This window comes from Muscardinus avellanarius (assembly GCF_963383645.1).
Source record: "Muscardinus avellanarius genome assembly, chromosome: 11".
NCBI lineage: Eukaryota > Metazoa > Chordata > Mammalia > Rodentia > Gliridae > Muscardinus > Muscardinus avellanarius.
In genome coordinates, this window is record NC_137797.1 from 72044140 (window position 1) to 72071884 (window position 27745).

Here is a 27745-nt window from a genome sequence, read left to right on the forward strand (position 1 = left end):
TTAACTGCCTCAGAATTCCAGAACGAGTTTGGTTAGTCCTTCAGAAAGTAAGGAATCAGTTTGGTTTTTGTTTTCTATTTTATTTTATTTTTGTGGTACTGGGGATGGAAATCAGGGACCTTCTGCCTCTGGGATACACCCCCAGACCCTTTTTTTTTTTGGTGGTACTGGGGGTGGAACCCAGGAGCTTTTTTACCTCGGGGCTATACTCCCAGATCTATTTTATACTGTATTTGGGAACAGGGTCTTGCTAATTTGCTGAGAGCCTCACTAAGTAGCTGAGGCTGGCTTCGAACCTGTGCGATCCTCCTGTCTCAGCCTCCCAAGTGCTGGGATTACAAGCATGTGCCACCACGCCCAGCTCCCAGGCCTATTTTTTAATTTTTTATTTGGAAACAGTCTTGCTAAGTTACTGAGGGCCTCCTAAGTAGCTGAGGCTGGCTTTGAACCTGTGATTCTCCTGTCTCAGCCTCCCAAGTACTTGAATTTCAAGCATGCACTATCATACTTGGCTTGTCAGTTCAGTTTTCTGAGCAGTGGAGATATATGTAAATGTGGGGGTTGTTTGTTTTTGTGGTACTGGTGATCGAACCCAAGACCTCATAAATACTATGCTAGTGCTCTACCACAGAGCTACATCCTGAGACTTTTTTTCACAATACTGGAGATTGAGGCATTCTATCTCCAAGTTACACTCCAGTCCTATTTTCTAGTCTTTATTTTCTCACTAAGTTGTGGAGAGCCTTTCTGAGTAGTTGAGACTGGCCTTAACCTTGTGATCCTCCTGTTTTAGCCTTCCATGTAGCTATATTTACAAGTATGTGCCACCATGCCCAGCTTGAGTTTTTGATGGTTGCTTATTTCTGTTTTCACCCAGCATCTTGGATTGGCAGAACACTGGTTTATAGGTGATGCTTTTTTGTGTCCTAAACCATGCTTAGCTTCTAGGGTTTTGCCTGCCACTGTGTCCACATCTTAGGTTCTTGAGCTGTGCTAGTTGTACTGAGAACACTTGTTTTTTGGTGGTACTGGGGATGGAACTCTTCTACCTCTGTACCACATTCCCAGACCTATTTTATATTTTTTATTTGGAAACAGGGTCTCTTAAGCCAGCACGGCTGGCTTCTAACCTGCACGATCCTCTTGTCTCCGCCTCCCAAGCACGGGGTTACAAGCGTGTGCCACCACGCCCTCTGAGAACACTATTTTGGAGAGTACTTTTTAGGTCATAAAGTATACCCACATTCTTGTTACATGTCATCCTTCCCTGCTCCGCGAGGTGAACAGAATAGGGATCATGATCTCTATCAAATAGAGATAAACTGAGGCTTAGAGAGGTGAAATGACATTGATCTGTTAACTCAACAAATATTTACTGAGAGCTGGGCATAGTGGCACACATATATAGTCCATTACTTATAGGACTGAGACAGGAGGATTGCAGGTGTGATGACAGTCTCAGTAACTTAGCAAGTCCCTCAGCAAATTAGCAAGACCCTGTTTCAAAAAAAGGGAGGGAGTTGAAGATGTAGTTTGGAGGTCTACAATGGCCCTGGGTTTAATCCCCAGTACCTTAAAAAAAAAAAGCTGGATGTGGTAGCACATGCTTGTAATCCCAGCATTTGGGAGACAGAGACTGAGGAGGATTGAGGTTCCCCGACAGCCTCAGCTACTACTTAGTGAGGCCTTTTGCAACTCAGACCTTGTTTCAAAATAAATGATAAAAAATAGAGCTGGGGGTATAGCACAGAGGTAGAATGCCCCTGGGTTCCATCTGTAGTACTGCAAAATAAATAAATAATAAATAAATAAATATAAATATTAAAATAAATAAAAATAAAACAAGTTCCATTCCATAGTATTGTGAGTAAAAGTAGGACCACACATCACTAGGCCACCTGGCTTCTATCTCAGTGGGTTTTCTGTCCAGCTAAACCTTTGTTCTTCATGGCTTGGTGGAAGTCAAGGTGTTAGAACAGCAATCAGACCATGTAACTTTTTTTTCCCTTTTTTTTTTTTTTTGTGGTCCTGGGAATGAGACTCAGGAACATTTTACCTCTGAGCCATGCTTTAGCCCTATTTTATTTTTTATTTGGAAACAGGGTTTAAGTTTCAGGGGGCCTCACTAAGTAGCTGAGTCTGTCCTTGAACCTGCTATCCTCCTGTCTCAGCCTCCCAAGTACTAGGATTACAAGTGTGCAGCACCACACCTAGCTATCCACAGGAGCATTGATCCCGAAGCCTCGCTTATTTAGCTCTTTCCTCTCTAGACCTGGACAAATTTGCTGCAGAAGATATCATTGATCCCATTGCAAAGGCCAAGATGGTAGCTTTGAAAGGCATCAAGAAAGTGATGGCTCAGGGCAGCATTGGGGTAGCACCTGGTATGAATAGGTAAGACTTGGGGCTGGGGTGGGGCTGGCCTTTTTCTTTCCCAGTCATAACTTACCTTTCTTGCCCCTACCCCATTAATTGTCCCACTTTGCCTTTCAACTTTGCCTTCACCAACACTTAATCCTCTATTCTTTGATGAACTCCAGGCAGCAAGTGTCCTTACTAGCCCAGAGGCTCTCTGGGGGACCCGGCAGTGATCTGCAAAACCATGTGGTACCTGGGAGTGGCCAGGTAAGTTTGTGTGGGGGGCGTAAGCACTTGGGTGCTATGCTATTGGGCCACCTTTCTTAGGGACCAGCATGGAACGATGACCTTTTAGCAGTTCCTCTCATCACAGGAGCGGAATGCCAGTGACCCCTCCCAGCCTCGTCCCAACCCACCTACTTTTGCCCAGGGAGTGATCAGTGAGTATGGGGCATAGTAGAAGGGCACAAAGAAGTGATTAGGGACCTACAGAGGGAGAGGGATTGCCATCATCATTTTGTAGGTCCGGATATCATGCTTCCTCTCCTAGATGAGGCTGATCAGCGGCAGTATGAGGAGTGGCTGTTCCATACCCAGCAGCTCCTACAGATGCAGCTGAAGGTGCTAGAGGAGCAAATTGGTGTGCACCGCAAGTCCCGGAAGGCTCTGTGTGCCAAGCAGCGCACTGCCAAAAAGGCTGGCCGTGAGTTCCCAGAAGCTGATGCCGAGAAACTGAAGCTGGTTACAGAGCAGCAGAGCAAGATCCAGAAGCAGCTGGATCAGGTGAGGGAAGCATACCTCAACCTATCACCCAGAAGTCAGGGACCAGGGATAGCATGGGTGGGCAGGCTTCAGGCTGACCTCTTCTACCCTCCCATGTTAGGTCCGGAAACAGCAGAAGGAGCATACTAATCTCATGGCAGAATATCGAAACAAGCAGCAGCAACAGCAGCAGCAACAGCAACAACAGCAGCAGCAGCAGCAGCAGCAACAGCAGCAGCAACAGCAGCAGCACTCAGCCGTGCTGGCTCTCAGTCCTTCTCAGAGTCCCCGGCTACTTACCAAACTCCCTGGCCAGCTACTCCCTGGCCATGGGCTGCAGCCACCACAAGGGCCCCCGGGTGGGCAAGCTGGAGGTCTTCGCCTCCCACCTGGGAGCATGGGACTACCTGGACAGCCTGGTGGCCCCTTTCTCAACACTGCCCTGGCCCAGCAGCAGCAACAGCAGCATTCTGGTGGGGCTGGGTCCTTAGCTGGCCCTTCAGGGGGCTTCTTCCCTGGCAACCTTGCTCTCCGAAGCCTTGGACCTGACTCAAGGCTTTTACAGGAAAGGCAGTTGCAGCTGCAGCAGCAACGCATGCAGCTGGCCCAGAAACTGCAACAGCAGCAGCAACAGCAGCAGCAGCAGCACCTCCTTGGACAGGTGGCAATTCAGCAGCAGCAGGGGCCTGGGGTACAGACAAATCAGGCTCTGGGTCCCAAACCCCAGGGTCTTTTGCCTCCCAGCAGCCACCAGGGCCTCCTGGCCCAGCAGCTGTCCCCCCAACCATCCCAGGGGGCCCAGGGCATGCTGGGTCCTGCCCCGGTGGCAGTGTTGCAGCAGCAGCAGCAGCAGCAGCAACAACAACACCCTGGGGCTTTGGGCCCTCAGGGCTCTCACAGACAGGTGCTTATGACCCAGTCCCGGGTGCTGAGTTCCCCCCAGCTGGCACAGCAGGGTCATGGCCTTATGGGACACCGGCTGGTCACAGCCCAGCAACAGCACCAACAGCAGGGATCCATGGCAGGGCTTTCTCATCTTCAGCAGGGCCTAATATCACACAGTGGGCAACCCAAACTCAACACTCAGCCCCTGGGCTCCTTACAGCAGCAGCAGCAGCAGCAGCAGCAGCAGCAGCAGCAGCAGCAGCAGCAGCAGCTTCAACAACAACAGCAGCTTCAACAACAGCAGCAGCAGCTTCAACAACAGCAGCAACTTCAGCAACAGCAGCTACAACAGCAACAGCAGCTACAACAGCAGCAGCAGCAGCTTCAGCAACAGCAGCAGCTTCAGCAGCAACAGCAGCAGCAGCAGCTTCAACAACTACAGCAACAGCAACAGCAGATGGGCCTCTTGAACCAGAGTCGAACTTTATTATCTCCTCAGCAGCAGCAGGTGACACTTGGCCCTGGCATGCCAGCCAAGCCTCTTCAACATTTTTCTAGCCCTGGAGCCCTGGGCCCAACCCTCCTCCTGACGAGCAAGGAACAAAATATTGTAGAGACGGCTCTTTCTTCAGAGGTCACTGAGGGGCCCTCAACACATCAGGGAGGGCCATTAGCAATAGGGACTACACCTGAATCGATGGCTGCTGAACCAGCGGAGGTAAAGCCCTCTCTTTCTGGGGATTCACAACTCCTGTTGGTCCAGCCCCAGGCCCAGCCTCAACCCAACTCTCTGCAGCTACAGCCACCTCTCAGGCCCCCAGGACAACCACAGCAGCAAGTTAACTTGCTGCATACAGCAGGTGTAGGAAGCCATGGGCAACTAGGCAACGGATCATCTTCTGAGGCCTCATCTGTGCCCCACCTATTGGGCCAACCCTCTGTTTCCTTAGGGGAGCAGGCTGGGCCCATGAATCAGAACCTTCTGGGCCCCCAACAGCCCCTTGGGCTAGAGCGACCCATGCAAACTAATACAGGGTCACAGCCTTCCAAACCAGGACCTGGCCTCCAGTCTGGGCAGGGTCTACCTGGCGTTGGAGTCATGCCTACAATGGGTCAGCTTCGAGCACAGCTCCAAGGAGTCCTGGCCAAAAACCCACAGCTGCGGCATCTGAGTCCTCAGCAGCAGCAGCAACTTCAGGCACTCCTCATGCAGCGGCAGCTGCAGCAGAGTCAGGCAATACGTCAGACTCCACCCTACCAGGAGCCTGGAACCCAGCCCTCTCCCCTCCAGGGCCTCCTGGGCTGCCAACCTCAACCTGGGGGCTTCCCTGGATCTCAAACAGGCCCCCTCCAGGAGCTAGGGGCAGGGCCTCGACCTCAGGGCCCATCCCGGCTCCCTGCCCCACAAGGAGCCTTATCCACAGGACCAATCCTTGGCCCTGTTCATCCCACACCTCCACCATCCAGCCCCCAAGAGCCAAAGAGACCTTCTTCCCAATTACCTTCCCCCAGCACCCAGCTCACCCCTACCCATCCAGGGACTCCAAAGCCCCAGGGGCCAACCTCGGAGATTCCTCCTGGGAGGGTCTCACCTGCTGCTGCCCAGCTTGCGGATACTTTCTTTGGCAAGGGGCTGGGACCTTGGGACCCCCCAGACAACCTAGCAGAAGCCCAGAAGCCAGAGCAAAGCAGCCTGGTACCTGGGCATCTGGATCAGGTGAACGGACAGGTGGTGCCTGAGCCACCCCATCTCAGCATCAAGCAGGAACCTCGGGAAGAACCGTGCGCCCTGGGAGCCCAAGCGGTGAAGAGGGAGGCCAATGGGGAGCCAATAGGGGCACCAGGTACCAGCAACCACCTCTTGCTGGCAGGCCCACGCTCAGAGGCTGGGCATCTGCTCTTGCAGAAGCTTCTACGGGCAAAGAATGTACAACTCGGCGCTGGGCGGGGGCCTGAGGGGCTGCGAGCTGAGATCAACGGGCACATTGACAGCAAGCTGGCAGGGCTGGAGCAGAAACTACAGGGTACTCCCGGCAACAAGGAGGTGAGTACTCTGGATATAACGGCAGACAGAGTGGGGCCTGGAGTGGTGGGCAGCAAGAGGGACCAGGTCTGAGTCAGAACAGGTGAGGGCCCTACGGATAAGGGCAGCAGCCTTCACAGGGCTTATCTGGCTTAGGATGCAGCAGCAAGGAAGCCTTTAACACCGAAGCCCAAGCGGGTACAGAAGGCAAGCGACAGGTTGGTGAGCTCCCGAAAGAAGCTACGGAAGGAGGACGGGGTCAGGGCCAACGAGGCCTTGCTGAAACAGCTGAAGCAGGTGACGCCCCTCCCAGGAGCCAGTCCCCTGGTCCCATCCCAGGATAAGGGGCACCATGTCCCCAGTTGTGCAGTGACAGAAGTATAGTGCTGTGGTTTCCAACTTTGTCATCTTACCCCTCCTAGGAGCTGTCCCTGCTGCCCCTGACGGAACCCACCATCACTGCCAATTTTAGCCTCTTTGCCCCCTTTGGCAGCGGCTGCTCAATCAGTGGGCACAGCCAGCTGAGGGGGACCTTTGGAAGTGGAGCACTTCCCAGTGGCCCTGACTACTATTCCCAGCTGCTTACCAAGGTCAGAGAAATGGCAATACCTTTTGGGAATAATGAAGTTCTTGGGGAGGTGGGGATGGGGGTGGAAGACCTGAGGAAAGTGCTGATGTCGTGTGGGGCCAGGAGATTATATTAGTCTCCCTATGCCATCTTGCACACAACACCCACCCCACCCCCAGAATAACCTGAGTAACCCGCCGACACCACCCTCGTCGCTGCCCCCCACCCCACCCCCATCGGTGCAGCAGAAGATGGTGAATGGTGTCACTCCCTCTGAAGAACTGGGGGAACATCCCAAGGACACAGCCTCTGCCCGGGATACTGAAGGGGCACTGAGGGGTAAGTGAAGAGCCATTTTTCCTTCCCCAGAGGTATTTGATGGCTTGGGTCCGAGCAATGACTGTGTCTTGCCACACAGTATAGGAAACAAGTGGCTGTGTGCTGCCTTGCAAGCTTACAGGACAGGCTGTCTGGGTGAAAAGGGCCTTTATATGACAGACAAAGGAGGGCAAGGATAGGCTTCTGGAGACTAGAGCAAAGGCAATAGAGGAGGTGGGTGGAAAGGAGAGTGTGAGACTTTAGAAAGCACAGTCCAGCTGGGCGTGGTGGTGCACGCTTGTAATCCCCATGCTTGGGAGGCAGAGACAGTAGGATCGTGCTGGTTCGGAGCCAGCCTCGCCGGCTTAAGAGACCCTGTTTCCACATAAAGTTAAAAAATAGGTCTGGGAGTGTAGCCCGTGGAAGTGTAGCCCAGAGGTAGAAGGGCTTCCAGGAACCCCAGTACCACAAAAAAAAAAAAAAAAAAAGAAAGCACAGTCCAAAGCCAGGTGTGGTGCACACACCTGTAATCCTAGTACTTGAAAGGCTGAGACAGGAGGATTGCAGGATTGCAGGTTCTCAGCCAGTCTCAGCTACTTAGTGAGGCCATCTGGAACTCAGTGAGACCTTGTTTCAAAAAAAATAATAAAAGCCAGGCGTGGTGGCACATGCTTGTAATCCCCGTGCTTGGGAGGCAGAGACAGGAGGATCGCGCAGATTCGAAGCCAGCCATGCTGGCTTAAGAAACCTTGTTTCCTTGGCCGGGCGTGGTGGCACACGCTTCTAATCCCCGCACTTGGGAGGCAGAGACAGGAGGATCGCGCAGGTTCGAAGCCAGCCACGCGCGCTGGCTTAGGAGACCCTGTTTCCAAATAAAAATGTAAAAATAGGTCTGGGAGTGTAGCCCAGAGGTAGAAGGGCTTCCAGGAACCCCAGTACCACCAAAAAAAAAAAAAAAAGAAAGAAACCTTGTTTCCAAATAAAAAAGTATAAAATAGGTCTGGGAGTGTATCCTGGAAGTAGAAGGGTTTCCAGGAACCCCAGTACCACCAAAAAAAAAAATAATAATAATAATAAAGAAGCTGGGTATAGTGGCACACGCTTGTAATCCCAACATTTGGGAGGCTGGGACAGGAGGATCACTGTTTTCAGACAGCCTCAACTACTTAGTGAGGCCCTTTGCAACTCATTGAGACCCTGTTTCAAAATACAGAATAAAAGATAGGGCTGGGTGTGGTGGTGCACTCTTGTAATCCCAGCATTCAGGAGGCTAAGATGGGAGGATAATGGTTCTCAGATAGCCGTAGCTACTTAGTGAGGCCCTCTGCAACTCAATGAGACCCTGTTTCAAAATAAAGAATAAAAAATAGGGCTGAGGGTGTAGCTTAGAGGTAGAATGCCCCTGGGTTCCATCCCCAGTACTACAAAAAAAAAAAAAAAAAAAAAAAAAAATTAAAGCTAGGCATGATTGTACATTCCTGTATTCCCAGTACTTGGGAGGCTGAGACAGGAAGATTACAGGTTCTTGGCCACCCTCAGCAACCTAGTGAGGCCCTCTTCAACTCAGTGACACCCTATTTCAAAATAGGAAATAAAATAGGGTTGGAAGCCACTTGGGGTGGGACACCCTTGTAAGTACTTGGGAGGCTGAGACAGAAGGATCACTCAGGTTCAAAGCCAGCCTTGCTGGCTTAAGAGACCTTGTTTCCAAATAAAAATATAAAATAGGTCTGGGAGTGTAGCCCGGGGGTAGAAGACCCCTGGGTTTCATCCCCAGTAGCACACGCGCGCGCCGCGCACGTGCGTGCGCGCACACACACACACACACACACACACACACACAAGTAAATAAATAAATAAATAAAAGCTGGGCATGGTGGCTCATGCTTGTAATCCCAGCATTAGGGAGGCTAAGACAGGAGGATCGCAGTTTACAAACAGCCTCAGGTACTTAGGGAGGTCCTCAGCAACTTAGTGGGACTATTTCCAAATAAAGAAAAAAGAGCCGGGCGTGGTGGCGCACGCTTGTAATCCCAACATTTGGGAGGCTGAGACCTGGAGGATCGCGGTTCGCGGACTGCCTCAGCTACTTAGTGAGGCCTCTGCAACTCAGTGAGACCCGGTTTCAAATTAAAGAAAAAATAGGGCAGGAGGTGTAGCTCGGAGGTCAAAAGCCCCTGGGTTCCATCCCCAGACCCGCAAAAAAAAAAAAAAAAAAAAAAAGAAAAAAGAAAAAAATAGAGCTGGAGGTGTAGCTCGGTGGTAGAAGTCCTCTTGGTTCCAGTACAGCAAACAAACAACAAAACAAGAAAAATAAAGAATACAAAATTGGGCTGGGGGTGTAGCTCGGAGGTAGAATGCCCCTGGATTCAGTCCCCAGTGCCACACAGACACAAAACGTTTTTTTGGTTTTTTTTTGTTTGTTTTTTTTGCGGGTCTGGGGATGGAACCCAGGGGCATTTGACCTCTGAGAAACACCCCCTGCCCTATTTTTTATTCTTTATTTTGAAACCGGGTCTCACTTAGTTGCAGAGGGCCTAAGTAACTGAGGCTGTCTGCGAACCGTGATCCTCCAGGTCTCAGCCTCCCGAATGCTGGGATTACAAGCGTGCGCCACCACGCCCAGCTCTCAAAAAAGTTTTAAGTAAAAACAAAGAACAAAGCATGGTGGTGCATGCCTGTAGTCCTGGTACTTAGGAATCTGTAAAAGGAGGATTGCAGCTTTGAAGCTAGCCTTAGCAATTTAACAAGATTCTCAGCAACTTAGTGAGAGCCTGTTTCAAAATAAGAAATACAGTAGAGCTGGGGACCTGGGGAACAGCTCAAAGCTATGATACTCCTGGGTTCAATCTGCAATACCAAAAAGAAAAAATAGGGCTTGAGACCTAGCTCAGTGGTAGTGTGCTTGCTTAGTACATACAAAGCTGAGTTTGCTCTCCAGTGTCGAAAAAAAAAAGACTAAAACAAAAAAAGTATACCTAAAGCCTGGCACAATGACACTTGTCTATATCCCAGTACATGGGAATCTGAGACAGGATTGCAAATTTGAGGCTAGAGCATGGTAATTGAAATTTTCAAAAAGAAAATAAAACTGGAAGCCAGGCGTAGTGGCGCATGCTTGTAATCCCAGCATTCGGGAGGCTGAAACTGGAGGATCGTGGTTTGCGGACAGCCTCAGCTACTTAGTGAGGCCCTCTGCAACTCAGTGAGGCCCGGTTTCAAAATAAAGAATAAAAAATTGGGCAGGGATTGTAGCTCAGAAGTCAAATGCCCCTGGGTTCCATCCCCAGACCCGCAAAAAAAAAAGAAAAGAAAAGAAAGCTGGAACTGGATGTGGTAATGCACACCTGTCATCTCACAGTACTTGGGAGGCTGAGACAGGAGAATCCCAGGTTCGAAGCCAGCCTCAGCAACTTAGGCTCTCAGTGACTCAGTGAGACTTTGTTTCCAAATAAGAAATAAAATTGGGTTGAAGGTGTAGCTTAGAGATAGAAAACCTTTGGGTTCAATCCCCAGTACCACAAAGTAAAAAAAAAGAAAAAAAAAAATATATCTATATATCTATGTAAAGTGTGTGTGTGTGTGTGTGTGTGTGTGTGTGTGTGTATGTATGTATAAACTGGATGTGGTAGCACATGCCTGCAATCAACTTTGCAAGAACTTGTTTCAAAATAAAAAATAAAATAAGGCTAAGGGTGTAGTTCAGAGGTAGAACATTCCTAGGTTCAATCCCCAGTAACACCAAACAAAAAATAAATTGGATGCAGTGGTGCACACCTATAATCTCAGTACTTGGGAGGCTGAAACAGAAGGATCAAAGGTTTGAGGATAGCCTGAGCAATTTAGAGAGCTCCTCAACAATCTAGTAAGACTGTTTCAAAATTTTAAAACAGCTGGATACCTATAATCCCAGTACTTGGGAGGGTGAGACAGGAGGATCACAGGTTCAAAGCCAGCCTTGGCAATTTAGCCAGTTTCTCTGCAACCTAGTGAGACCCTGTTTCCAAATAAGAAATAAAATTGGGCTGGGGGAGCCAGATGTGATGGTGCACGCTTGTAATCCCAGCATTTGGGAGGCTGAGAGGATCGCAGTTGGCAGACAGCCTCAGCTATTACTTTGTGAGGCCCTTTGCAGCTCAGTGAGACCTTGTTTTTAAAAAAGAATAAAAAGCTGGGCGTGGTGGTGCATGCTTGCAATCCCATCATTTGGGAGGCTGAGACTTGAGGATCAGGTTTCGTGGACAGCCTTAGCTCACTTAGTAGCTCAGCTACCATGTGCTTCCACATCCTCCACAACTTAGTGAGACCCTGTTTCAAAATAAAGAATAAGCCAGGCGTGGTGGCGCACGCTTGTAATCCCAGTACTTGGGAGGCTGAGACAGGAGGATCACACAGGTTCAAAGCCAGCCTCATCTACTTAGTGAGGCTCTCAACAATTTAGTGAGACCCTGTTTACAAATGAAATATAAAATAGGTCTGGGAGTATAGCCCAGAGGTAGAAAGCCTCTGGGTTCCACCCCCAGTACCACTAAAAAATAAAAAATAGGGCAGGGGGTATAGCTTAGAGGTAGAATGCCCTTGGGTTCCATCCCCAGACCTGCAAAAAAAAAAAAAAAAAAAAAAAAAAAAAAAAAAAAGACCTGGGTGTACTGGCACACATTTGTAATCCCAGCATTTGGGAGGCTGAGACAGGAGGATCTTGGTTCACAGACAGCCTCAGCTACTTAGTGAAGCCCTTTGCAACTCAGTGAGACCCTGTTTCAAAATAAAGAATAAAAAATAGGGCTGGGGGTATAGCTCAGAGGTGGAATACCCCTGGGTTTCATCTGCAATACTGCAAAAAAAAAAAAAAAAAAAAATTGGGCTGAGGGTATAGCTTGGAGGTAGGAATGTCTCTGGGTTCAATCTCCAGAGCCAAAATAAAATAAGGGCTGGGGGTATACCTCTAAGGTAGAACGCCCCTGGGTTCAGTTCCCAGTAACTAACACACACACACACACACACACACACACACACACACACACAGAAAAACAGCTAGGGTGTAGCTTTCCCAGTAACACACACACACACACACACACACACACACACACACACACACAGAAAAACAGCTAGGGTGTAGCTTTGAGGTAGAATGCCCCAGGATTCAATCTCCAGTACCCCTCTCTAAATAAAAGTGCCGATGGTGCAGTTCAAAGGTAGAATACCCCTGGGTTTAATCCCCTGTACTACAAAAAGAAAAAAGTGTACGTAAAGCCTAGTGTTTGGCATACAGGAAAATATAGGTTGTCTGCCCCAAACTGGTAGGTGAGTTGATGGTTAATCATAATAATAGCTAAGCTAAGCTCTCATGCTATTTGGGCTTGAAGTTTCATTCTCACTATGACTTTCCTTCCTACCTACCCTTCAGATGCTTCAGAGGTGAAGAGTCTAGACCTGCTGGCTGCCTTGCCTACGCCCCCTCACAATCAGACCGAGGACGTCAGGTGGGGCTGGGGCTGAAAATGGGGGTGGAGAATGGGGTGGGAGACAGATTGCCTCAGCTTTCCTTGCCAATGGCAAGTTTTAAGTACGGCTGTGACACTTACTGATCTCTGTATTTGGAAGAAGGATTACACGGGGCTGTACCAATGGGTGTCTGTATTTGCCCCACAGAATGGAGAGTGACGAGGACAGCGATTCCCCTGATAGCATTGTGCCAGCTTCGTCCCCCGAGAGCATCCTGGGGGAGGAGGCGCCTCGTTTCCCTCAGCTGGGTGCAGGGCGGTGGGAGCAGGGTGACCGGGCTCTCTCTCCTGTCATCCCCATCATTCCTCGGGCCAGCATCCCAGGTACGTGCTGCTCTGGGGACGGGGCATGCCCAGCCTGGCTGAGCTGTCAGAGCTGGGGTGAATGGTTGAGGGAGATAGCTGAGTCTACACAAGCCCCTCTTTCTCATCCAGTCTTCCCAGACACCAAACCTTATGGAGCTCTCGACCTGGAGGTCCCTGGGAAGCTGCCTTCCACAACCTGGGAGAAGGGCAAAGGAAGTGAGGTGTCAGTCATGCTGACAGTCTCTGCTGCTGCAGCCAAGGTGTGTCCTGGGGTGCCTCAAGCCAAGGGGACCCTGTTCAGAAGGCAGTCCCTGGAGCTTCTCAGTATAAAAAAACTGTTCGTTCAAAAATTTGTCTGTGTACCTGCCATGTGTGAAAGCCCACACTCGAGGCTGTGGGGTAAGGGTAAACGAAGTACATTTTCACCTCCAGGGTTTATCGTTCAGTAGTTAAGACGGACAGATCAGCCTGCTGTGTATTGTGCAACAAATGCTACAAGACCAAGTGTTTCCTTGGTCACATTTGGTGAAATGCTATCTGTTGTGTTTGAACATTTGCAGGGTTTTGTGTTCAAAGAAATCAGAAAGTAAATTAAAATACAAGTACCTACCTTCTTCACTACAAGGTCCCTCAAGCCAGGCATCTCGGCACACGCCTGTAATCCCACTTGGGAGGCTGAGACAGGAGGACTGCAGGTTTGAGGACAGCCTCAACAAGAAGTGAGACCCTCAGCAACTTAGGGAGACCCTGTTTCAAAATAAATATAAAATTGGAAGCTAGGCATGGTGCCGCACACTTGTAATCCCAGTATTTGGGAGGCTAAGACAGGAGGATTGCAGGTTGGTAGCCAGCCTCAGCTACTTAGTGAGACCCTCTGCAACTTAGACTGTGTTTCAAAATAAATAATAAAAAATAGGACTGGGGGTTGTAGCTCAGAGGCAGAATGCCCCCTGGATTCAATCCCCAGTACCAGGGCGGGAAAAATTTGGTCTAGGAGGTATAGGTTAGAGATAGAATACCTCTAGGTTCAGTCCCCAGCAAAACACATACACACACACATACACACACCCCTCAGGTCCTTTAATTTGCAAATATGGAGTAAATCTCCCAGTTGTGGGTACAGTGGGTACCATTTCTTAAATCTCACTTAATGTTCCATTCTTGTGAGTTCCTCCAAGTACCTACAGCAGTTTGGGAAAAGGGAGCTGCGTGAGAAGATCGAGAATGGTACTGGCAGCTCTGACCAACCCCTGCGCAGTGGGTTCAGAGTGTCCTTGTCCCCATCCACCTGGGCTCACACCAGACACTGCTGACACGTCTCTCCCATCCCTTCCCTGCCCTGGCAGAATCTGAATGGTGTGATGGTGGCAGTGGCAGAGCTGTTAAGCATGAAGATCCCCAACTCCTATGAGGTGCTGTTCCCAGAGAGCCCTGCCCGGGCAGGCATTGAGCCTAAGAAAGGGGAAGCTGAGGGCCCGGGTGAGTGGGGCAGAAGAGCGCCTTGGGACCAGAGGGGAAGGGTTCCTGTGGGAGGCTCTGACCCCTTCCTTCCTGCAGGCGGGAAAGAAAAGGGTCTGGGCATCAAGAGTCCAGATGCTGGCCCTGATTGGCTGAAGCAGTTTGATGCAGTGTTGCCTGGCTACACCCTTAAGAGCCAGCTAGACATCTTGAGCCTCCTGAAACAGGTGGGTCTGGGGGAGGAAAAGGGGCTGGTGTTAGGAAGAAGGTGCTGCCTAGGGCAAAGAAGGCAAAGGGAGAGAGGCTATGGTGAGAGGAGGGAGAGGGCTAGTTAGCTGTGGAGCTGGCACTAACAATCCAGGGCACCCTCCTGTAGGAGAGCCCCATCCCAGAGCCACCCACCCAGCACAGCTATACCTACAATATCTCCAATCTGGATGTGCGACAGCTCTCCGCTCCACCGCCCGAAGAACCCTCCCCACCACCCTCCCCCTTGGCACCTTCTCCTGCCAGCCCTCCTGCTGAGCCCCCGGTCGAACTTCCTGCTGAACCCTCGGTGGAGCCACCCCTGCCCTCACCCCTGCCGCTGGCCTCATCCCCTGAGGCTGCCCGGCCCAAGCCCCGAGCCCGACCCCCTGAAGAGAGTGAAGATTCCCGACCCCCTCGCCTCAAGAAGTGGAAAGGGGTACGCTGGAAGCGGCTGCGGCTGCTACTGACCATCCAGAAGAGCAGTGGGCGGCAGGAGGATGAGCGAGAAGTGGCGGAGTTCATGGAGCAGCTTGGCACAGCCTTGCGACCAGACAAGGTGCCGCGAGACATGCGGCGCTGCTGCTTCTGCCACGAGGAGGGGGACGGGGCCACCGATGGCCCTGCTCGCTTGCTAAACCTGGACCTGGACCTATGGGTGCACCTCAACTGTGCCCTCTGGTCCACGGAGGTGTATGAGACCCAGGGCGGGGCACTGATGAATGTGGAGGTTGCCCTGCACCGAGGACTGCTAACTAAGTGCTCCCTGTGCCAGCGAACCGGTGCCACCAGCAGCTGCAATCGCATGCGTTGCCCCAATGTCTACCATTTTGCCTGTGCCATTCGCGCCAAGTGCATGTTCTTTAAGGACAAGACAATGCTGTGTCCTATGCATAAGATCAAGGGGCCCTGTGAGCAGGAGCTGAGCTCATTCGCTGTCTTCCGGCGGGTCTACATTGAACGGGATGAGGTGAAGCAAATTGCCAGCATCATCCAGCGGGGAGAGCGGCTGCACATGTTCCGTGTGGGAGGCCTTGTGTTCCATGCTATTGGACAGCTGCTTCCTCATCAGATGGCAGACTTCCACAGTGCCACTGCCCTCTACCCTGTGGGCTATGAGGCCACACGCATCTACTGGAGCCTCCGCACCAACAATCGTCGCTGCTGCTATCGCTGCTCCATTGGCGAGAACAACGGGCAGCCGGAGTTTGTAATCAAAGTCATGGAGCAGGGCCTGGAGGACCTGGTCTTCACTGATGCCTCTCCCCAGGGTGAGCATTGAGCCGTTGAAACACTAGTATAAAATTGGGCAAGTTTAGCCGGGTGTGGTGGCACACACTTGTAATCCCATTACTTGGAAGGCTGAGACAGGAAGATCTCAGGTTCACAGCCAGCCTCAGCTATTTATTGAGGCTCTTCTTAACTTAGTGAGACCCTGTTTCAAAATAAAGAACAAGAAATAGGCCTGGGGGGAGAGCTCAGAGTAGAATGCCCCTGGGTTCAATCTCCGGTACCACCAAAATCAGGGCGGGGGGGGGGGCAAGCTTTGCCCAGGGATCACTTTATGTCAGTTGAGTATCTGCAGTCCCCCTGCAGATGATCCTTCCCTTCCTCAGGCAGGCAGGCAGGCAGGGGTCTCATGAAATCCCCAGAGAACATGTTTCATACTCTCTCAGTGACTTTAAATTTCTTTGTAATTGAAAATATTTTGCTGTCTACTTTCACATATTCTAGCTTCTGTTCCTACCCTCAGTGGAATGAAAGGATTCAGTTCTGAGATCCCCATCATCTGGTGTACCCAACCTGATTCTAAGTTCTTGTGTGTATTTTTTCCTATATAAAATTCTTTTTTCCGCCAGGCGTGGTGGCGCACGCTTGTAATCCCTGCGCTTGGGAGGCTGAGACAGGAGGATCGCACAGGTTCGAAGCCAGCCTCAGCTACTTAGTGAGGCTTTCAGCAACTTAGTGAGACCCTGTTTCCAAATAAAATAAAATTAAAAAAAGGTCTGGGAGTATAGCCTGGAGGTAGAAAGCCTCTGGGTTCTACCCCCAGTGCCACAAAAATAAATAAATAAATAAATAAATAAATTTTTTAAAAGTATAATTCCACACTTTATCTTAAAAAATAAAGGGAATCCTGGGGTTAAATACACAAAGCACCTAAGTCCTTTGGATATTTAGTGCCAGTTCTACAAAGTAAGCTTTGGCTTCTTGGTACCAGTGAGGCTTAATCCTCTGGATATAAAATACTTTTATCTTGATGTTTGTATTAATAATAAAAATAAAGAGCAGATACCTTTTATTGAGCCACAAACCAAGGTAAGTGTTTTATATAGGTTATTTTGTTCATATAACCCTATGAGTTAGGTAAGGTCATGCTGGAGATGGAGTACAGGAATTGGAGATTTAGCTCAGTAGTAGAGGGCTTGTCTAGTATACCTAAGGCCCTGGGTTCAGTCCCCAGCACTGAAGAAAGGAGAAAAAAAGATGAAAAAGGAGAAAGAAACTGAGTCTTTTTTTTTTTTTTTTTTTTTTCCTTTTGCAGAATTAGAGATTGAATCCAGGAGCATTCTATCTCCAAGCTATACCTCAGCCCTTTTTTTTTTTTTTTTTTTTTTTTTTGGGTGGTACTGGGGTTCCTGGAAGCCCTTCTACTCCGGGCTACACTCCCAGACCTATTTTTACATTTTTATTTGGAAACAGGGTCTCCTAAGCCAGCGCGCGCAGCTGGCTTCGAACCTGCGCGATCCTCCTGTCTCTGCCTCCCAAGCGCGGGGATTACAAGTGTGCACCACCACGCCCGGCCCGTATTTTTTTTTTTTTTAAACAGAGTCTCATTAAGTTATGGAGGGCCTCACTAAGTAGTTGAGGCTGGCCATGAACCTGTGATCCTCCTGTCTCAGCTTCCCAAGTACTGGGATTAAGGTCTGATGGCCAATACTAGAACCCAAACCCAAGTCCTTCCAACTCCAAAGTGTATGTGTTCTTTGAATAAGTCTGTGGCCTCTCCCAAGGTGTCTGGAACCTGGGTTTGTGTTTCTTTCTCACAGGCTCTGTAATTCCCCTTCAGAATTGAAGGCTTCTGGCTTAAGAGAGAGTGGGTCTTGGAGATCAGAAGGGGTCCCGAAGATCCATACCTCTTTACATCAGGGAGATGTAAAAGCCACAGAAAACAACCACAGCTTAGGAGTGGGGTTAGGGCTGGAGGGTGGTGAGCAGAGATTGCTCTGAGGGCTCTTTCTCTGCCTTCTAGCTGTGTGGAATCGCATCATTGAGCCTGTGGCTGCCATGAGAAAAGAGGCTGACATGTTGCGGCTCTTCCCTGAATACCTGAAAGGCGAGGAGCTCTTTGGTCTGACGGTGCATGCTGTGCTTCGCATAGCTGAATCAGTAAGCAAGGGGCTGGAAGCTGGGGGACTAGTTGGGCATTGGGAACCTTGGCCTTGCCCCACAGGAGCTCGAACTAAGACAAGCACTACCTGTGCCCACAGCTGCCTGGGGTGGAGAGCTGTCAAAACTATTTATTCCGCTATGGGCGCCACCCCCTGATGGAGTTGCCACTCATGATCAACCCCACTGGCTGTGCTCGGTCAGAGCCTAAAATCCTCACACACTACAAACGGTGAGCTTGTGGGGCCGGGGCCACGGGCTATGGGTGTGGGTGTTGGTAGGGATCCTCTGGCCACATGATGAGAGTTTGGGGTTCAGATCAGCATTCCCTCAGAGAAACGGGGGATTCACTCTTAGATCTCCTGATTAAAGGGTACACGGGTATCACTAGGGTGTCCCTTTCCTTCCCCCAGTCTTCTCAGGTGTACTGGCTTGACTGGAGGTATAGGACAGGGTTGTCTTGGGCACTCTGGGAACTGCTGCTGGGAAGGCTCTGGGTAAACAGTGGTGAAATATTATGACTTATTTAAGGGACCTGGTCACTTCTTCCTTCTCCTGTTTTGCTTCCAGGGGGGCCTTTGATTCTCTCAAACCTAAGACACCCTGTGAGTGTTAGGGTCACCTTCCCTTCCCAAGGCAGAGTTGGTATTAAAAATACTTAGAAATATAATAGGAAAATAATAAGACCTTACATTTGTATAGCACTTTATACTTTTTTTTTCAAAGCGTTTTCACATCCATTATCTCATTTGATCCTCACAACAACCTTATGAGGTAGGTAGGGCAGGTGGTATGACCCCCATTTTACAGCGGAGAAAACTGAGGCCCAGAAAGACTACGTGACTAGATAAAGGTCACAAAGCTGGGGCCGGACCCAGACCTCTTGACTTGTGGGTCACTGTTCTTTCTGTGTACCACAGTAGCCTGACCTTGTTCCCTGGGTAGAGGGAGGCAGGATCCACGGTAGCAGGGCTTTCTTAAAGGCCTTTGGTGGCTCTAGGTTGTTGTAGAGCGTCAGAGACTACCCCTAGGCAGTCCCAGTCCTTGATGCTCTACAACAGTGGTTTTCAAACTCTGGTGCATGTATTCCAGGAAGCCCTGGAACACATAAGGCCAAGTTCCTTCCTTATGCGTAACTCCACCATACCCAAATTGGATTTAACCAGACAAGCTCTGTTTTTTTACATAGTTTATAGATTGGAAAGCTGGGCGTGGTGGCGCACTCTTGTAATCCCAGCATCTGGGAGGCTGAGACAAGATGATTGCAGTTCGCGGACAGCCTCAGCTACTTAGTGAGGCCCTCTGCAACTCAGTGAGACCCTGTTTCAAAGTAAAGAATAAAAAATCGGGTTGGAGGTGTAGCTCGGAGGTAGAATGCCCCTGGGTTCAAGCCCTGGTACCACCCAAAAAAAAAAAAAAAAAAAAAACAAAAAAAAAAAACTGGAGTTCTAGTGCACGTTTTGTTAAAGAAAAGAAAATTCTACCAAGTTAAAAAAAAAAAAAAACCAAATGTTTGAAAACCACTGCTCTGGGGTGGGCAGGAGTCTGGCTGGCGCCTTAGGGTGGTGAAAAGGCACCCTGCCAGGCAGCAGTTATTCCCCTGCACTGAGCCACTGCACAGAGCCCAGTATGTGTCAGAGAATGGGACAGTCTGAAGAAAGGCAAGAATAGGCTGCAGATTCCCAGCCCATGTTAATAGAATCCAGTCCACTGTGGTAGACACAGCCCCAATATGTGCAGAAGGTAGGACTCGGGCATTTGAGCAAACCATCAGCTTAAATTCTAGGCCTGGCCTACCTGGGGAAGACCTCCCTGAGAAGCATGACCTTGTATATGATTTTGCAGGAGGGTGGTAGAAAGGGAAGGCATGAGAGAGTAGGCTCAGTGTAGGGGAATTGATGCCCTCTCTCCCTCCATACCCATCCCCATCCTGGGCTGTCTGTGCCACCCAGGGTGCCAGAAGGGTCTTCGTGGCTAGTTGCTGCCTCCTCCATAACTGAGACCCAGGTGCCTGCACTCCTCCCTCCCCCCAGGCAGCACGTCCAGTGCTTGCCAGCAGCACATGCCCCTAACTGCAGTGTTGTACACCCCAGGGAGGAGGTGGGTGGTATGTGGTTGGTCTGAGAGAGAGCTTTCTTGTCATGGACTGTATCACCTCCCAGGCCCCATACCCTGAACAGCACCAGCATGTCTAAGGCATATCAGAGCACCTTCACAGGCGAAACCAACACCCCGTACAGCAAGCAGTTTGTGCACTCTAAGTCATCTCAGTACCGGCGCCTGCGCACCGAGTGGAAGAACAATGTGTATCTGGCTCGCTCCCGTATCCAAGGCCTGGGGCTCTATGCAGCCAAGGACCTAGAAAAGCACACAATGGTCATCGAATATATTGGCACCATCATTCGCAACGAGGTGGCCAACCGGCGGGAAAAAATCTATGAAGAGCAGGTATGGGCTAGCTAAGGAAGGGGCCATTGCGGCGCATGGTCCATACTGAGCCAAGGGAAGGTTTGGGTACAGGGGGGCAGGTGGAAAGCTATTGGAGGGAGGGGGGAAAGGTAGGAGAAATGAAGAAGCACATGCTAGATAAGCCAGCAGCCTGAGTCTGTTACCTAATAGTCTTGTCCCTTCTTCTGCAACCTCTACCTTTCTAGAACCGAGGCATCTATATGTTCCGAATAAACAATGAACATGTGATTGATGCTACGTTGACTGGAGGCCCTGCCAGGTGAGAGAAAAGAGGGATTTAGGAGACAGCATTTGGGAGGCTGAGACAGGAGGATTGCGGTTTGAGGACAGCCTCAGCTACTTAGTGAGGCCCTTTGCAGCTCAGTGAGACCCTGTTTCAAAGTAAAGAAAAAAAAAAAATAGGGCAGGGGGTGTAGCTTGGAGGTCAAATGCCTCTGGGTTCCATCCCCAGTACAGCAAAAAGAAAAAAGAGAGCGAGTGGCCACCTGAGTGTAGGCCAACGGGGAGCCAAAACTGTCTCCACTCAGATCCACTCAGGTGAATGGATCACTGACTATCCCACTGCCTAGGTACATCAACCATTCCTGTGCCCCTAACTGTGTGGCGGAAGTCGTGACATTTGACAAGGAGGACAAAATCATCATCATCTCCAGCCGGCGGATCCCCAAAGGAGAAGAGGTAAGAGAAAGCATCCTGAGTGAGTGACCAAGCAGCTCCTCCCTCTCTCCTCAACTCTGCAGTTCCTGGGAGCTGGGTTCCAAGGCCATTACCCGAAAGGCTTGCTCCCCCTTCCTTGGGGAGCAAGCCTTTATTGTGCTCTTTTCCCTTTGCAGCTGACCTATGACTATCAGTTTGATTTTGAAGACGATCAGCACAAGATCCCCTGTCACTGTGGAGCCTGGAATTGTCGGAAATGGATGAACTAAGAAGCTTTGAGGCTACCAGGCAGGGGAGTCCCCCCACCCCAACCTCTTCCCTGAAAGGGATAAGGGGGAAGAGAGGTAGCAGCCAGAGCTAGGACCCAGGGCAGGGGCTGCCGGCTGACCGGAGCCCCTGGAGCAGGAGGCTGGGCAGAGGGCCCTTAGGCCAAGCCCACCCTGGGCACCAGGGACAACCCTCTCCCCACTACCGGCCCTCAGGCTGGCATCTCTGCCCCTAGCTCCAGGAGGGGCCAGACAGAAGCAGCCATTGTGCATCTCAGGTTTGAGGGGGATATGGGCCGGGACTACCCAGAAGCATCTGGGAGGCAGCAGGGAGCGGGGAGGAGGATGTGTGGCCGGGCCTCACAGCCCTGCTGCTCCCACTGACCTCTCCGGCCCGACTCAAGGCTGCAAAGAGACTTGACTAAGCTTGACAATCCCAAAGGCCGGGTCCCACACCTGGCCCTGCCTGCCAGGTCCTGCCCCCACCCGCACCCCCATCTCCTTCCCTCTCTATCTGTCTCTGTCTCCCTCTTCTCCTCTGTGTTTCTGTCTCTCTATGGGTTGTGTTTCCTTGTTTTCCACTCTGACAAATGCAACATGAACGGGAAAGAGGCACCTAGCTGCTCAGAGGGCGAGCTGGGCGAGCCAGGCAAGGAGACCCCGCACCCACACCTACCTCATTTAAGTGTTGGATTTTTTGCTGTTTTGAAATGTGAGACCCTCTCCAAGCTCCCTACTGCCCCAACCCTCTCCCCCACCTCACTGCCCTCTTCTGAGTGGGTGGAAGGGGGGTAGGAGGAAGAAGAAAAAAACAACAACAAAAAATCCATCTTTGTTTTTAATTATGGGCATGGGATGGTGGTTGAGGCAAATGGTGATTGAAGATTGGGGATGACTGGCCCCTAGTTGCTCTAAGACTTCCTTCTCCATCTGGACATGGGGCAGGAGGGGCATGCTAAACCTAGGACCAGGATATCTCCCTCCTGTTTTCCCAACCTCATCATGAGCCCATTTGCCCTCCAGCCCCTGGATGGGGTGGGTGGGGTAGGGTGAGGGCTATCCCTGAGTGGCATGCCCGTACCCAGTGAGGCAGGGTGTGGCCCGGAGCTCCCACTTTCCCTCAGTCACCAAACTGCTGCTGGTCTGGTGGGAAGGGGTGGTGATGTGGGGGTGGGGAGCTTAGTGTCAGCGCGGGGAGGGTGGGGGGTATTTATCTATTTATACATGGGATTGTACATAGTCTTGTGGGGCATGGGGGAGCCGGCTGGAGGTGAGAACCCTCCCCTCTCCCCCCACCCCCGGGGAGAGCAAATGTAAAACTACTAATTTTTGTGCTTTATATATTCTATATAAATATATCTATTTTCTTTTTACAAAACCAGTTTATAAATGGTAGGGGGGTGTGGGGCGGACACATGGAGCTCCCCTTGTGGGGGGGCCCCCTCCATTACCCAACCTACCGCCCTTTTCCTCACCCCCCACTCCCCACCCCCTGGCTGTGACTGCTGTAAGGTGGGGGGTATAGAGAGAGGCTGGGCAATTCCCACCCCCTGTTGTATAGTTGGACTATGTTATAACGCACAAAAGTGAGCTGGCCCCAGGGGGAGCCAGAGGGTAATGGGTTCCCTGCCTACCTTTCCTTTTTCTGCCCAAGCTTGTGCTGCAGTTGAACCTCTTCCTGGGAGTGGGGTTAGGTAGTGGATGGGTGAGGTGCCAGACCCCTCTTGTAGGGAGCCATGGGGATGAAGATGAAACTCATATGCAGTTCTCTCCTAGGGGCTGTGGGCAAAGGGCATTTTGTAATTAATATTTTCAAGAATCAGATGTCTGGAGTGTAGGGGTGGGCTTGGTGGTGGCAGATGGGCAGGCCTGCTAGAGGGGGAGCAAGGTCGCTGTTGTGATTTTAGGTTTGTTTTTGTTTTGTTTTGAATTTGGGGGGTTGTGGATTAATGGGGGTAGGGAAATTTCTTTGTTTCTTTCTCTCTCTTTTTTTTTTTTAGCTGCTTCCTCAACTGTTTCAAGCTGCAAATGTTTAAGAGAATAACAACCCCCCACTCCCACAGGAACCCACTGTAATTAGATCATACAGTGGAGAGACTGGGCAGCTGCCCCCAAAGCCACAGCCCTTAGATGCTCCTTTTCCAAGAGCAAAAAGGTCTAGGCTACTGGGAGGGGGAGATTGGCTCCAGTGAGTCAGGCTCTGGTTGGGGCTTGGGCTCTGGAATTGGGAAGAGGGGATGGGGCAGACTTTGTAAGCATATGCTAGGTATCCGATAGTCCTGTAGAATTTAGTGAAGAAACCTTATACAGTTTTTAATTTTTATATAAACTATAACTCAGACCCAAGCTACAAGGTTGGAATTTTGGTTGTTGTTTTTTTTTTTTTTTAAAGTACCCTGCCTGTATAATTGCATCAGAATTCCCTTCCTCAACCCCCACCCTACCCCCCCCCCGTTTGTATTTTGGGTTGGTTTACACTTGCACATATTCAATTTTCAGTTTTTCCCCTTTACCGTCTTCTACCCTCACCTCCAGGACCCTCCCCCTTTTTAAAAAAAAATAAATCGCTGACAAGTGTGAATCCCGTGAAGACTTTATTTTGTGTTGTGTGTATCCTGTACAGCAAGGTTGGTCCTTCGTAACAACGGATGAAATGGTTCCCTTTTTTAAAGCGCCCTCTCTCCCTCCACCCCCAGCGATCCTGTCCTTGGCATGTTTTGTATCAGCGATCATTCTGAACTGTACATAATTTATGTTGCGAGAGGCAAAGGGCAAGTTTTGGATTTTGCTTCTTCCAAGTTTGTTTTTAAACGACAAATAAAAAAAAGAACATTTTAAATACAAGCGGCTCCGTCCCGTGACCGTCGCCGTCAGCCGGATCCGTGAGGGCCGCAAGGACCCTGGGGAGGGCGGCTCGGAGCCAGGCCGCCGCCGGAAGGGTGGGTTCCCCGCCTTCCGCCTGGGCCTGCGCCGCCGTGACGTAGGCGGAAGTGGCGTCGCCGCACCGGATGTGGGCGGGCCCTGCCCCAGTGAGCGTCCCAAAGCAAAAGAAGCGGCGGGCGCCTTTTGGGATGGAGACGGTGAGGAGCGCAGAGGGCGGCGGGAGGCGCTGTGGAGCCTGAGACCCCCTCCCCCCCGCCCCGTTAGGAGCGAGCCGACCTGGGGCTGGCGCGATGTCTAGCAAACCAGCGGCAGCCTGATGTCTGGTCTGTTCCGTGCCCCTGCTCCTTGGCTGGGCGCATTTCCTAGGACTGGGCCACACCGGTGCCTGCCCTGCGTCCACCGTATGTATCCTCGGCCCAAGCGAGCAGTGACTCCTTCCTTGGAGCCGCGGCAGTCAGGTCTCCTTTCTTCTTATCACCTCGAGCCCTTTCAAAAGTTTGCATTATGAATAGGATTGTGATCTAGCATGAGGGCAACCGCCCTCCGCCCATGCCTGAAGGTAGCTCCTGGACCCCGGTGCCTAATTGTGATTCCAGCGAACCCTCTCTGGAGGGAGCTCTGAAAGTTTTATACTGCATGCAGCGAGGTCACATACCTTTATTGAAGACAGAATCGAGGTTGCCGTGAAGGAGGGACTCTTTCAGTGTTAAGAGGCCGCTGAGTCCCTTGGATAAGTTTAAGTCTCGTCCTGCCGTGCACCTCTAAGCAGGCGTGTTGACAGCTCATTTTGGGCGAGCAGGCACTGCCCAGTTGTGTGGCGGGTCCCTGTCACTCTCCCACAGATGCTGCAGGCTGCCTGCTACATGCCTGGACCCACGTCCCTCATCACTTCTGGAACCCCTCCTATCCACTTCCTGCTTCGGTTTGTTTTGTTTGTTTGTCTTTATTGGTGAGTTGTGATTATATGTAATAGTGAGATTCATAGTGATACATTCGTTTATGTCTGTAGCATTATTTGTTGTTTCTTTCCCAGTGCCTTCCCTTTCCCTCTCCTCTTCTCTTCTCTTCCCTCCCTCACTCCCTTTCACTACTTTACTGGCCGCCTATTTTTTTCCCCTCTAGCTTCCACATATCTGCTCCACAGACTTTAAATTCTGTCAGGCAGAGTAACTTTTCTAAGTTGGTTTTTATCATCTGTTACTTTAGTTGTAGAGCAAGTTCACGTTTTTTTTTTTTTTTTTTGTTGTTGTTGTTGTTTTTGATCAGTTATGTGCTAAGAGTACCTCTTTGCCACATTATCCCTGCCTGCAGAGAGGTGGTGTCCATTAGATTATACAAAAGAAAAAGAAGCAAAATGGTAAGGTGATATGCAGTTGGTCCCTGAGGCAAAGGATAGTGCTTCTACAAAGTAAGAGGATTTCTGAGCAAGAACAGTCTCATTCCATTAAATTAAAAATAATGTATCATTTTTCACTAACTTGTAAATGTATTATGGTTTATAAAGCATTATGTATTTTTTGTTTTATTTTTTGCAGTACTGGGGATCAATCCCAGGGGCATTCTACCTCCGAGCTACACCCCCAGCCCTATTTTATTTTTTATTTTGAAACAGTCTTGCTAAGTTGCAGAGGGCCTAGTAGCTGAGGCTGGCCTCGAACCTGGGATCCTTCTGTTTCAGCCTCCCAAGTATTGGGATTACAAGCATGCACCACCACACCCAGGGGCTTTCTTTCTCTGAGCTATACGCCCAGGCCTGTTTTATTCTTTTGGGTTTTGTTTTTTTTTGTTGTTTTTGTTTTTGTTTTTGTTTTTTCATTACTGGGGATTGAACTCAGGGCCATTCTACCTTCAAGCTACACCCCCAGTCCTATATTTTTATTCTTTATTTTGAAGCTACACCCCCAGTCCTATATTTTTATTCTTTATTTTGAAACAAGGTCTCACAAAGTTACAGAGGGTCTCGCAAGTTGCTGAGGCCGGCCTTGAACCTGTGATCCTCCAGTCTCAGTCTCCCAAGTACTGGGATTACAAGCATGCATCGCCACACCCCACTATTCTTTTGTTTTGAAACAGGTTGTCACTAATTTGTAGAGGACCTCATCATGTTGCTGAGGCTGGCTGTGAAACTGCTATCCTATCTCAGCTTCCCAAGAACTAATCTCAGTTCTTAAACCACCATGTAAGCCACCATGCCTGGCTCAGAGTTTAGATTGTTTTAGATTTATATTTTTAGGTGTGTGTGCGTGTGCGTGCGTGTGTGTGTGTGTGTTTAATGGGGATTGAACCCAGGGGCATTCTACCTATGAGCTACACCCCAGCTATATTTTATTTTTTATTTTGAAATAGGGTCTCCGTAAGTTGTAGAGGGCCTAAATTGCTAAGGCTAGCCACAAATCTTTGATCCTTCTGTCTCAGCTTTCCAAATACTAGGATTACAGTTGTGCACTACTACACTCAGCTTGAACTTTGTTTTGTAATAAGGGGACACATGGAAGATTCCCTGAAAACGAGTGTATTTTGCAGGGAATGCTTTTAACAGCTTTCTGTCAGTGGACTGAACCACTTCAGAAACGAGTAAGTTTTGGTTGCTTAAAGCTGAAAATCCTCCACATTGGAGATTCATTAGTGAGAGAACTTGGGGAAAACACAGAGGATGAATTAAACTAGAAATAGATTTAGAGCAAGGGGACCAGTTTAAAGAATGTTCCAAAAAGCCAGGCGTGGTGACACACCTTTGTAATCCCAGTACTTGGGAGGCTGAGACAGGAGGATTGCAGGTTGACAGCCAGTGTCAGCATCTTAGTGAGGTCCTCTGCAACTTAGTGAGACCCTGTGTCAAAATAAAAGAATAAAATTGGGATGGGGAGTAGCTCGGAGGTAGAATGGTACCTAGGTTCCATCCCCAGTACCACATACACACAAAAAAGAATGTTCCAAAAGTGAGAGGTAAGAGCCAAAGTTAAGGCTGTGAAGGATGGAAGAGAGAGATGGATTTAAGGCTTGTTGGTTTGGTGGTGGTGGTATTGGGGATTGAACTCAGGGATACTTTGTCAACTGAGCTATACCCCCAACAGGGTTGTTTGTTTTTTTGGCAAAGGATGTGGGGGTTGGAGGATGGGACACAGGAGCTCACTGAGTTGCACAGGCTGGCCTGGAGCTTGTCCTCCTTCCTTAGCCTCCCGACTAGTTGGAATTTCAGGCACGCACCACCACACTTGGCCTATGAGGCTCTTCTAACATTAGCTTAGCACCTCAAGTTCTGGATGTTAAAGACATTAGAGGTATCCACTGCAGTTCTAGGTGCCTGGGAAGATAGCAGTGCCATAAAAAAAAAGATGAGAATCACAGTAAGAGTAGGATTGCGGTAACTATTCTGTTTCGTATTGAAGCATTTTGAGGAGTCTTTGTGACATCTCTGGTAATCAGACAACTGGAATTGTAGGAAATGAGTTTTTGGTTTGTTTGTTTGTTTCTTTGTGGTACTGGAGATGTAACCCAGGGGTCTTGTACCTCCAGGATACATCCCCAGGGATAGTTTATTTTTTATTTTGAAACAGGGTTGCTGAGATTGGCTGCAAACCTGCTATCCTCCTGTCTCAGTCTCCCAAGTACTGGGATTACAAATGTGTGCCACCACACCTGGCTGTGGATA

General features: G+C 49.9%; 1 protein-coding gene across 1 annotated transcript in view; it reads left to right on the top strand.

The window, feature by feature from the left end:
- KMT2D (lysine methyltransferase 2D) overlaps positions 1-21213 on the top strand; it is a gene marked incomplete at both ends in the record, with an annotated part of 42590 nt that extends 21377 nt beyond the window's left edge. Inside the window, 22 exons of the mRNA XM_080704901.1 lie at positions 2271-2394; positions 2541-2625; positions 2732-2798; positions 2909-3141; positions 3242-4242; positions 4483-6049; positions 6185-6325; positions 6451-6618; positions 6776-6935; positions 12322-12397; positions 12567-12742; positions 12821-12984; positions 14071-14203; positions 14282-14409; positions 14559-15699; positions 17682-17818; positions 17920-18050; positions 18545-18592; positions 19981-20266; positions 20473-20546; positions 20857-20965; positions 21121-21213. Coding sequence (XP_080561027.1) covers positions 2271-2394; positions 2541-2625; positions 2732-2798; positions 2909-3141; positions 3242-4242; positions 4483-6049; positions 6185-6325; positions 6451-6618; positions 6776-6935; positions 12322-12397; positions 12567-12742; positions 12821-12984; positions 14071-14203; positions 14282-14409; positions 14559-15699; positions 17682-17818; positions 17920-18050; positions 18545-18592; positions 19981-20266; positions 20473-20546; positions 20857-20965; positions 21121-21213 — 6242 coding nt within the window. The remainder of the gene's footprint in view (positions 1-2270; positions 2395-2540; positions 2626-2731; positions 2799-2908; positions 3142-3241; positions 4243-4482; positions 6050-6184; positions 6326-6450; positions 6619-6775; positions 6936-12321; positions 12398-12566; positions 12743-12820; positions 12985-14070; positions 14204-14281; positions 14410-14558; positions 15700-17681; positions 17819-17919; positions 18051-18544; positions 18593-19980; positions 20267-20472; positions 20547-20856; positions 20966-21120) is intronic.
- Positions 21214-27745: the final 6532 nt, after the last annotated feature.